Source organism: Microtus ochrogaster, chromosome 6 (genome assembly GCF_000317375.1).
Source record: "Microtus ochrogaster isolate Prairie Vole_2 chromosome 6, MicOch1.0, whole genome shotgun sequence".
NCBI classification, from domain to species: domain Eukaryota; kingdom Metazoa; phylum Chordata; class Mammalia; order Rodentia; family Cricetidae; genus Microtus; species Microtus ochrogaster.
The window spans coordinates 41,015,417-41,027,111 of record NC_022013.1 but is presented as its reverse complement, the minus strand read 5'-3'; the positions used below and the strand labels follow the sequence as shown (position 1 = coordinate 41,027,111).

Here is an 11,695-nt window from a genome sequence, read left to right as displayed (position 1 = left end):
ATAAAACTCACACTGCTGTGCGGCAAAAAAAAAAAAAAAAGAGAAAAAAATCTAAGTGTTTCCTTCCCTATTATTTATAGCTTGATAAATTTCACCAGGTTAGAGGGAAAGCACACCTCTATAATCCCCTCCACCCTTGTTATCTCTTGTGGCCTTTTCCCTAAAAAAAAAAAAAAAAAAAACAGCAAGGAGAAAAGGAAACACCCCTTCCAGGCAGCAGGGTGGAGAAGAGGGAAGGAAGGACCCAGGCCCGGACTAACTGTCTGGACTCTCACAAAGCCAACAGGATAAAAAAATAATCATCCCTGACAATAAAAAGTAATGTGTTGAGCATGTCCTTTGTACAGCTTGAACCCAGATCTGGCCGACTCCAGCAACTCTTCCCTGCACTGCAGGGTCTCTCGGCCTGTGTGTAGACGGGACCTCAGGTTCCTCGTGGATACTAATTAGCAAGAGAAGCAAAGCCCAGTTCAACATGGCTGGCACCTAACCTCTTACTGCTCAGAGCTTCCTCTGAGAAACAGTTCGCGCTATGCTGCTCACCTCTACCCTGATTCTAGAAAAACCCACAAATGAGCACGCTCTCAGAGATGCAGAACCCCTTCCAAAGCCCCCGGGTTACTCCAGCTGGCTCTGAGACTAAGAGGGCTTGCCAGGTGAGCCTGCTCCCGTCTACAGGGAGCCGTGCCCCTAGCCCTGCCATGCCCTCTGCAATGCTACCATCTAGTGGTGAAGGCTGAGAGCTGCGTCTTTCCTTCAGATCACCGTTTTTTGCCCCCAAAACCACAAAAGCAATTCAGGCCCTGGAAATCTAAGGACCTTTTATCATGGGAAATTTAATGCCTCCAAAAGGAGAATTTGGCTTGCAGATTTCCCACTTGTGTGGGAGCAGTTATAACCCTGTCCTTAGTACAGTTTCTCAGAAAATATATCTAGTACACTTTCTCTTGTCGATGTATTTGTTCCATTTCAAACCAACAGCCCATTGAATTTGTGCAGAAATTAAGGACAAAATGCTGAATCATGTGAGAGCAGCTGTCATGGTGGAACACAGATTCTGGGTGGTTATGTTCTGTTGTACACTGGATGTTCCGCTCGTGCGATCTACCTCTCAAATAAAGCGCAGCCCAGACAGTATGAGGTCCCCACTGTACCCCTGATGACCTTCCCAAGACCTAGTTACATTCAGCTCTCATTCTGGTTTTAGGGTTTCCACTACCCATGGGCCAGATTCAGCGAAGTGACGAGCAGGGTGACTCACGTTATAGGAAGTGCTGTCTCTCTCTTTTCCCTAGGATCTACAGGACAGGTGACGGAAAAGGGCAGCTTTGACATGTACTCTGGAGGTAGGCACCTCTGTTGGCGCTGATGTCGTGGGGTAGCCCTTGCTCTAGAAGGGAACGTGTGGACACTAGGATGGGAAAGTTGGGGGGTGGGGGTTGTTCTGGTTTAGACACCTTCCTGGGGTCTGAGTTAGACTCAGGCACAGATCCTTGGAAGAGAGTTTAAGTATGATGATTTATTTAGAATCTGGTTTCAGGAAATGCCCATGGTGGGTAAAGGAGTAAGACCGGAGAAATGTGAAGCCAATCAGGGGAATTGGAGAGCTGTTGCACCACCATCTTGGACGTAACTCAAGGGGTGTGCTTGAAGTACTGGTTTCTCCTCACTTCCCAACAATTCTCACAAGCGGGCTCTTGAGGCCAGGCAGAGTTCTTGGTTTAAAAAAAAAAAGTCATTGTTGTCATTGGTACCAGACAAGTGTGGCCCCCAGTGTTGTGCTGAGGATGAGGGCATACGGCCCTAGCACCTACTCAAGCCCTGCTAGGGAGAGCACCTGAGAAAAGTTGAAGCTGCAGAGCTCTCTGGTCGACCCACGTAGAGGGCACAACCTCCGAAGGTCCAGATAGGACCTCTGAGAGGTGCCCTCTTCTCCATCTCTCTGCAGAAGTTGTTTCTCCGCATAGACATGTTTTGGTTTGTTTTTTGAAACCTCTGCATGTGGCTGGCTCTGAGGACATCACTGTCCCCTTGCTTTAGTACAACAAGCAGAGCCCCTCACGACGGGCTGGAATCCAGGGATCTGAGTCCCAAGAACAGCTTGGCTGGCGGCTTGATGCTCTGTAGACACATTCTTTAAATTCTTAACCATTTTTGAATCAGTAGCCCTGCATTTTTATTTGGCACTGTACCCCACAAATTATGTAGCCAGTTCTGCTAACAATTTATAATTCCATTTAAGGCCATGTATTGTATGTCCCAGATTGTCACACGTAAATTTCACAGTGATGCCATGAGCAGGGCCATTGGCCATTCTTGTCTCAGACCACAGAGAGCTGTTTGGAAACAGAGTTTCATGTAGCCCAGGCTGGCTTCAAATCCATTATGTAACCAACGATGAGCAACAGCCTAGACTGTCTGTGATAATTTAGACAATGCCCTAAGGCCTTGGACAGTAGAGATCTACGAAGTTCTGATCCTCCTGCCTCTCCCTCCCAAGTGCAGGGACCACAGGTGTGTGCCATCACACCAGGTTTATATGGGGCTGGGGGCCAAACTCCATTTGCCAGACATGTTAGGCAATGGAGCTATGCATCCTAGTCCCACGCCCAGGGGACTTTACAATGCTACTGTCACCACTCCAGGTCACACAAATGAAGTCCCTGATGTCCTCATATTTTCCTGCCCTCAGATAAAGCTACGGGAAGCTCCAACCCCTCTCATCACATGGCCCCCATCTGACTTCCGAGCTCCCCATCAGCCTGGCCCAGATCCGCCCTGAGTCCTTAGGGTAGAAGAGAAAAAGGATTCAGCTTCATTTCCCCTAAAGACCAGTACTTTTCTTTTCTTCTTCTCCCAGAACCCAAACTCCTGATAGAGTTCCTTGAAAAAATTCCAGATAGCACGCTGGTGCTGGTAGCCTCCTATGATGACCCAGGTACCAAGTAAGTGGGAAACATCACTTGTTAGGCCATGTGGCGATGCAAACCAAATACTTTACACCTGCACACACTTTCTCCCTCTCCTGAAAGCCCCACCCTCCAGCTAATTTATCCCAAGGAAAGAATCAGAGAAGTCTGGGAAATGAAGTCCAGGTATGTGCTGTGACCTTCGTTACAATAATGACAAAGTCTCCCCATCCAGTAGCACTGTCTGGTTGCAGAAATTATAGCATCGTGTTATATATCATATGTGCATATAAGAAGATGCACTGCATTGCAAATGATGGTGGAAAAAAAATATTAAGGACTTGCAAGGATGCTCGCTGTCTTAGTGTCCTATTGCTGTGAAGAGACGCCGTGACCAAAGCCACTTTTATAATAGAAAACATCTGATTGGGGCTGGCTTGCAGTTTCGGAGATTACGTCCGTTATCATCGTGGCAGGGAGCATGGCAGCAGACAGGCAGGCAGGGTACTGCAGAAGTATCCGAGAGCTGCATCCTAATCTCCAGGGAGAGAGGAGAGAGAGAGAATGAGACTGAGCCTGGCATGGGCTTTTGAAACCTCACAGCCCATCCCCAGTGACCCACTTTCTCCAACAAGGCCACACCTCCTAATCTGCATAATCCAGGCTTTCAAGTACATGAGTCTACCAGAGACATTCTTATTCAAACCATGACACGCAGCCTCTAGGGCGGAAGGAGTAAAATAAATACATGAGCTCCTTAGACTGGTGAGGTGGCTCGCTGGGTAAAGAGCTTGCTGAGTAAGGCTGAGTTCAAATTCTCAGAACCGACATCAGGGATGGATAAATAGATATATCTATAGATATCTATACATATCTATAGATAGTAACCAGCCTGTGATTCTAGCCTCTGAAAGCCAAAACAAAGGATTGTCAGAGCAAGTAGGCAAGCCAAGCTAGTCATATCAGTGAGCTCTGTGTTTGACTGAGAAACCCTGACTCAAAAGAATAAATCAGATGAGTGATGAGAACTATTCTCGACATCAGCCTTGGGCCACCACACATACACATGTCTATGCACATACACATATCTGCACACACATATGTGCAGATGTACATCAATCATACATGTACATGCATGTACAAACATATGAGAAAAAGAAAAATCCACTTGTGCTACATAGCTTGTTATGACTAACTGCACAAATCATATAGTCAATACCATAGCCAGCTTGGCTTGTGTGAACACACACCTGGGGATCACACACTGAATCCCCTATTTGCACATCTGTGCAAACATGCTCCTGGTGTTCACACACTAGATCCCCTAACAGCACATCTGTGTAAACACACCCCTGGTGTTCACACACTGGATCACCTAATAGCACATCTGTGTGAAAACCTAACCGCACAAATCTTAGAACGGATCCCATTGTTAAACAGCCTGTGGCCATGTTAAAATGTTTATGATTTCCACAAGGGGGAGGGGTCAGCCCCACCTTTCACTTAACTCTTCATGATGTCCCATGTTTCCCATATGAACATGTGCAGTACCTGCAAACAGGGTAGTACTGTCCAAACCACTGTCCAGCCCCACCAAAAGCTCTCTTAGAAAGTTTCAGCCCCCAGCCCAATCCACTGAACTTTGAGAGCCTCGAAAAGCAGGTGCTATGTGTCCAGGTGGACAGTGGGCTCCCCCATTGAGAGAGAGCCTCACCCTGTTCCCACCCCCATCAAAGTCCTTCAGCCTCACCCCAAACGTTCTCTCTGGTCCTCGGCAGAATGAATGACAAAATCAGGACGCTCTTCTCCAACCTGGGGAGTTCCTACGCAAATCAGCTGGGCTTCCGGGACAGCTGGGTCTTCTTAGGTGCCAAAGACCTCAAGGATAAAAGCCCATATGAGCAGGTGGGTTCCTAGCTGCCTCCCTGTCTGAGTAAGGGCCGGGTGGACAAGGTACTGCAGTGGTTGAAAGGACAGTCAGTGCCATAGGCCACACTGTTGGTCAGAAGCAGAAGGGAGGACCATTCCACGGAGGCCAGGGAGCAGAGAGCAAGTGCCTGAGCTAGTGACTTGCTCCTTTTTCCCTTTAGTCAGGCCCCCAACTTACATTAATCCTCCCTGGAGACACTCACCCCGATATATCCAGAGGAATATTTTATGAACCTCCTAGCCACTTCTCAGTCCAGCTAATGGGCAATCAAATTAACCATCACCCACATTTAGACATCAGGCCTACTTCAAGACAGCCTACTGGAGGAGAAGAAAGAGAATATCCGTGGGTGAGAATGCAGGCCCCACACTGGGCTCTAGCACACACAGGGAAGTCAGGACACCAGGCAGAGCTACGCTGCACTAGCCAGGCAGATATTTTTTCTTCCTCCTTGTTGGGAAGGGTCCGGATTCATCAAAGGCAGATGGCCATACAGCAAGGACCCGAAGATATCCTATGTTCCCGTACTGGTAACACGTTAAAGAAATCACATAAAGAGTTCCCCAACTGGGAGAGACACACACAGTAACAATTCCTCTCTGTGCCTCAGTTTCCCACACAGTGGGATGGAACCATAACAGTATGTGCTTCCCACGGCTGTTGTGTTGATTAAATACATAAGGCAGCTTGGGATAGCACCAGGCATGCCACAGATGATCAATAATTCTTAGGGTTCTTCCTTTCCATGCTTTTATCATTGTGATTTGGGGCATTAAGGGAGAAGAGTGAGAGCTCTCCAAGATCTCCCTGTCTTTGGTGCCCCTGTCTGGCATAGTAGGCTCCAATCCCGTTTCTGGGACCTCAAGCAAGTGTGGTTCTTCTCTGAGCTTCTTACCCCATCTGGAAAATGAGGCTGTGGCAAAGGTCAGAGAGCCCTCCACGTGCTGAGGGTCAGTGTAAATGCCGTTGCATGAGTCCTAGACAGCCTTGCCCACTGTCTGAAACGTCTCTCTTCTCTCCCTAGTTCTTAAAAAACAACCCAGAAACAAACAAATATGAAGGTTGGCCGGAGTTACTAGAGCTGGAGGGCTGTGTGCCACGGAAGGTGTTTTAGAGTGGCCATGGCCGGAAAGACATGCCCAACTGAACTTGAGAGCCGTGCTCAAGGTTGCTGGATCTGTGCTGATGGGAGCTGACCAGGAAGAAGAAGGGAGAAGCCATATGAGATGCGCTGACTATCCCACACACAATGTGACTCACTTCTCTGAGGAAACAACAGCTTCCCACGCCCCACAGTGACCAGCCTGGGGATGGGCAGCCACACGGGGCCTGCAGAACCAGCTGTGGTGGACACAAGTGAGACCTTCCACGGCTGCTCCTGGTTGTCTCCAGAAGGACTGGCTGCCTACACTTAAGCAGGATTAAATTCTATTTTTTGCTGGTTTTGAACCTTGCAACCTCTCCGACTTGCTGTGGTTCTCCCCTGGGATTGTACTGGTCTAGTCTCAGGTAGCATGTGTTCTGGGTCTGGACAGGTAGGGGAAGCTCATCTGACAGCCAGGATGGAGCCTGGGTTCTCAAGATGGACAGGAGCAGGGAAGCCTAGGGGACATCATTCTTGACATACTCTTTTAAGACAAGTCAGAGGTAACCCAGAGCTGGAGAAAAAGAGGAAGGGAGTGGATCTAATGTAGGGGAAGTATCTACAGCACTGAACAGGTGTCTAACATCTGCCTGGCTCTGGATTCCCCAGTGGTAGACTGGGAAACAAGCATTTGAGGGCAGGCATTATGTCTGGGGAAAGAGACAGTCAATAACGGGTGTTTTAAGGGGACCATCCGCACAGCGGGGACTCCCTCCCACACCCTGGATTAGGCACAAATCACACCCAAACACGTATTTTCACAGAGAGATCCTTTATTAAGCGGCGAGAAAAGTCAACCTGGCTGCTTTCTGACTCAGGCAGAAAACAGCAGCAAATGACCTTGCAGGTGTAATTTTTAAGAGGAGAAAAGGAAAAAATCCCCCTATGTTGGGATGGGCTAGAATGTGGTGGTAAAGGAGATAGGGGATGAGGGAACGGGAGAAGGAACAAGGGAGAGGGAGCAGAGGTCTTTGTCCTGGAGAGACGAAGGACTGCCTCTGCAGAGAGGAGACAAAGTTGGCACGTAGGCAAATGGAAGTTTATAAAGGTAAATGGGGAAACCCCGTGTTAAGATGAACATGTTAATTAGGTGAGCCGAAGGGGACTTTTGATTGGTGGACTTTGGTAGTCAGCCTCAGGAGGAGAAAGTAGACAAATAAGGGACTAGACCTTGGTGGTTAGCTTTGCGAGTGTAACCCCAACCGTTTTCAGCAAGGCAGAGGGAAGGGGGCAGAAGGGCAAGGCCTACCGCAGCCACATGCTCAAGTGGGCTCGTGTCCCTCCAGTGTTGCCAGCCCAGCTACTGGAGACGAGAGGGAGATCCCACCGGAAACTTTGGAACTTGTAACGACTACCTAAATTGTTCCAGTTTAATAAAAACTCGAGAGTCAGAAATTGAGATAAAGACCTGATAAATGTTTACTTACAATGAGCTAAGATACCTTAGAGGATTTAAAAGGAGCCAATAAAGACTTCCAAAGTGAGCTCTCAGCCAGAGACAGGAGGACTAAGCAGACAGCTCTTGGTGGTGGTCGCTATTTTAAGAGGACCTAGGTGGCCACCTGGGTGTGTAGACAAGGCCGAGAGCATGTGACCAGCTCAGAACCGAGGAAGGAGCCTCCCACAGATGAAGGGGCTTGAAGACGCAGCAGAGGAGGGGGAACTGCAATACCGCACCCAGGTCCCCGGCCCTATGATGGCTTCTTATGGTATACTATTTTTCTCATCGCTGTGACAAAGTATATTCTGGAAACAGCAGGAAATTGATACTCACAGTCTGGGCACGGTCATAGTGGCAGGAGCATAAAGCAGCTGGTCATATGACAACAGCAGTCTGGAAGAGACTGATGAATGCTTGTACTCAGCTTGCTTGCTCAGTTTTATTCAGTCTGGGACCCCCTGTCTCAAGGAACAGTGCTGTCCATTTTGAGGGTGGGTCTCCCTGTTTCACCTAGCTCAGGATATCCCTCACAGACATTCCAGAGGGCTGTCTCCTAGATGAGTCTAGACCCTGCCAAATTGACAAGAAGCACTGTCACAAAAGGTCAGCCTGACCTGTTCTTTAGAGAAATGCCTTCCCAGAGGCCTGGGTTTCCCTCACCCCTAAGGGCCATCAGCTGGTCACTGACAGTGGAGACAGAAAGCCGGCTCATTGTCTTAACCTGAGCCCATGAGCTTCATCAGAAGCTGGCTCTTAGCCTGAAGTATCCTGTCCTTCCTCCCCCTTAGCAGGGTTCCCTAGATGCCAGGCCCTAATAAACCATCTACAGGAGACTTTGACAGAAGTGCCTGAGGTCCCTGGGTGCGCCTAGCTAGATGAGACTCCATCTGCACCTGGACTACAAGATGAGAGCGCCATTCTGTGACCAGCTGTAGTGTCCGGGTCCGTTCTCCAAGAGTGAGGAGCTGTAGGCCAGGAGCCTCGCCTGAGGCTGCCACAAGGCTTCTGCTATGGAACAGTTCCCATGCTGTCCCATGCTGGAAGGGCCAGGCAGATGACACGCTCGAGGCCCACTGATCTCCCCCTCCTTGTCAAGGTACAATGCCCCACTGACATATCCTCAGATGCAGTGTGGAAAATGAACTCGCGTGTCCAGCACCTGACTCTCTGAAGCCCCCAAGGAGACTGACACTGGAGGCAGCCACACAGCCCGGCAGGGGTGAGTGTCACAAATATGACCAACACTGTGAGAATCAGCCTTCTTTTCAGGGTGTGGCAGCCATGGCAAGGATGACCTGTTCAGCTCAGGATGGAGGCTGAAAGAATTTGAGTCTAAGAATGTGACTGCAGAGTATTGGGTCCACATCCCCCTGACTCAGTTTCCTCACTCCTCAGTCATTAACCATCTGCTGGGCTTCTGGAAGCAGGACCCATGGAGCAGGGTCACAAACCCATCAGAAGGCGATATGACGGCTCCAGGGTTATGAATGAGAAGGACCCATTCTTGGGGCGGGGAAAGCATTGAAAGAAGGTAGCTTCTACGGGAGCCTCTCCATCAGACAGCAGATGGGACAGAGGTGTGTGCCTGGATGGGCAGACTGTAAACAAGGCTGGAGGGCTGGGAGCGGGGAAGAGACTGAATGGGTGGGCTGAGCACCAAACAGTTTTCTGTGCCAGGCAGAGAGCTTGGATCTGGGACAGCGGTGACATGTATGTTTAAACTGGACATGGAATGGCTACTGTTTTACCTTTTGATTCCTCAGCGTTATGTAGAGAGGCCAAGAATAGGTTCCGGCGTCATCAAGGAACAGAAGATGACAGGCTAATCTGGGATGGGGTCTTGCAGAAGGTAAAATAAATGAGACTTGAGACTGACTCGCTCATTGCTGTAGACAAGTGTCAAGTATCTCTTCACACTAATGGCGGCCTCTGGATTTGAGGTTTGCACATGCTCCCTGGCTCCCTGCCAAGGCCTGCTACACGCCCCAAGAGTGAAGCTTAGGCCCTGTGCATCACCGTGTTCTCTTCAGGGGCTGAAATTCTGACTCTCACCAGCAGATGGCAGCATAGGAATGAAAGGAAGGGCAAGGTTGGCCCCTCAGCGCTAGGGAAAGAGGTTGAACTGGCTGGCTGAGTCTCACCAACAGACAGAGAAGTTACTGGCCGCCCTTACTGATCACATGATAACAGCAACACCTCACCACTGGAGAGGATCGAGCCTCACTTCATTACCTACGTCACTTCAACCTCAGGACGACATCATGGAATAGGAACCACGGTACTGTGCCCACACAAGAAGGGTCAGAAAGGTCAAGTGACCTGCCCAGACCCACCGAGGTGAAGGGCCTCAGAATAAGGACTGGAATCTCAGCCAGGCTCTGTTGTCATTGGAAACCCACCTTTCAGATACCATTACGCTAAAGCCACTCTGAGGTAACTGGTTCTCTCTTCCTTCCCTCTGGTCTCCCCATCGTGCAACTCCTCTGAGGACGTTTGAAAATTGAACAGGACCTCAGAGTCAGCATCCCAGGTCTCTGCTATCATGGCTTTGGGAGGAATGGAGACCAGTTGATTGCAGGGTTTGGAGTATCTTTTTCCAAAGCTTGCTCTCTCTGGGATCCTGGATTCCCGCAACTGGCTGTTGGAAAGAAGATATTTATTCCCATTTTGTGGATGAAGAGCAAGAGCTAGGAAGTGTGGAGTCACCCAGTGAAAAAGGACAGAGAAGGACCAGACACACCCCACCCTTGGCCCTCTGCTTCCCTGGGACCACTCCCTTACCTCCTGCTCGTGTGCAGTTGTCTGGAATTGCACTGGGTCGGCCAGATCTGGGCTTCAGAGTCCAAGAGAAAGCTCAGTGCCTAGGCACCGGGGCAGCTTGCAAGACCTATCAGCAGGAGTCCAGGCAGATGAGGGAAAATGGAATGAGCATGTAAAACTCTCTCCCTCCACCCCACAACTTCAGGTTGGCTGCTCCAGCTCACAGCCATTTGGGCCTTTGCAACCTGCGGGTCTCTCCTGGCAGAAAGGGAGCTGAGCCCAAGCCAGACTATACTAGAAAGAAAGCGAGCAGGAGACAAATGCCTGTCTTCTCAGACAGATGTGGGTTGGAGAGGATACATTCCAAGAACAGTGGAATTCAAAGTTGCAAATGACACGTGGGGTGTAAGGGGGTGAGTGTGTGATGGTGCATGTGTGTGTCTGTGTGTGTGTGTGTGTTGGTATGGGTGCTTTGGGGGTGAGTGTGGTGTGTGTGTTGTGTGTGTGTGTTGGTATGGGTGCTTTGGGGGTGAGTGTGGTGTGTGTGTTGTGTGTGTGTGTTGGTATGGGTGCTTTGGGGGTGAGTGTGGTGTGTGTGGTGTGTGTGTGTGGTAGGTGTGTGGTGTGTGGTAATGTGGGTTCTTTGGGGGTGAGTATGAAGTGTGTGTGGTTGTGTGTGTGGGGGGGTATGGGTGCTTTGGGGGGTGAGTGTGGTGTGGGGGGGGGCATGTGAGTGTGTGTGAGTATGTATGAGAGAATGTGAGTGTTATGTGTGAGTATATGTGAGTGGGAATGTGTGTGTATTGAGAGTGTGAAAAAAAGTGTGTGTGAGAGTGTGAGTGTGTGAGAGAGTGTGTGTCTGTGAGCATGTGTGTGAGTGTGCATGAGTGTGAGTGTGTGCATGAATGTGTGTTCGTGTGTGTTATTTGCATATGTGCTTGCCCAGATGTGTGTGTATGGAGGCCAGAGGTTGACAACGGATGACTTCCGGTGTTTTCATGCTGTTCTTCAGATTATTGGGTGAATTCTTGCCTTGGCGCCTGCCCATCTCCTCCTATCGATGCTATCTAAGGGGTCTTTTAAAACTGGTTCAGGTTTCCCTGCTGGCCAGGGGCTCCTCCCACAAAATACCCTCGCTCTGTTTCCTGGTTCCCGCCGGGGGACCAAGATCCCTCTCACCCCTCAGAAGGGTCCCCAGGAATAGGGCCCGGCTCCTCCTCTGCCAGGGACCCCGCCAACCAAAGGACCACCTCCTCGATCCAACCTTCGTGGGGCGATCTGCTCTCGGTGTTGCGCACGGTCCCTGCAGCCTGCGTCTGCCGCCACGCCGGTTCCCACCGCCCGCGGCCTGTGTCCTCTGCTGCCACTCTGGTCCCAGCCGGTCCCAGCCGGCTCCCCAACGGATGACTTCCAATGTTACCATCTGCTTTGTTTTTTGAGACTGGTTCTCTCACTGTATTAGGGTTAGAGGAACAGAAGTGATAGAAGGAAGTGTGTGTGTGTGTGTGTGT

The 11,695-nt window shown here is 49.9% G+C and overlaps 1 protein-coding gene across 1 annotated transcript in view; it reads left to right on the top strand.

Moving 5' to 3' along the window:
• Fam3d (family with sequence similarity 3 member D) overlaps window positions 1-6,168 on the top strand; it is a 31,183-nt gene extending 25,015 nt beyond the window's left edge. Inside the window, exons 7-10 of the mRNA XM_013346796.2 lie at window positions 1,296-1,346; window positions 2,861-2,945; window positions 4,688-4,814; window positions 5,864-6,168. Coding sequence (XP_013202250.1) covers window positions 1,296-1,346; window positions 2,861-2,945; window positions 4,688-4,814; window positions 5,864-5,953 — 353 coding nt within the window. The 3' untranslated portion in view covers window positions 5,954-6,168. The remainder of the gene's footprint in view (window positions 1-1,295; window positions 1,347-2,860; window positions 2,946-4,687; window positions 4,815-5,863) is intronic.
• Window positions 6,169-11,695: the final 5,527 nt, after the last annotated feature.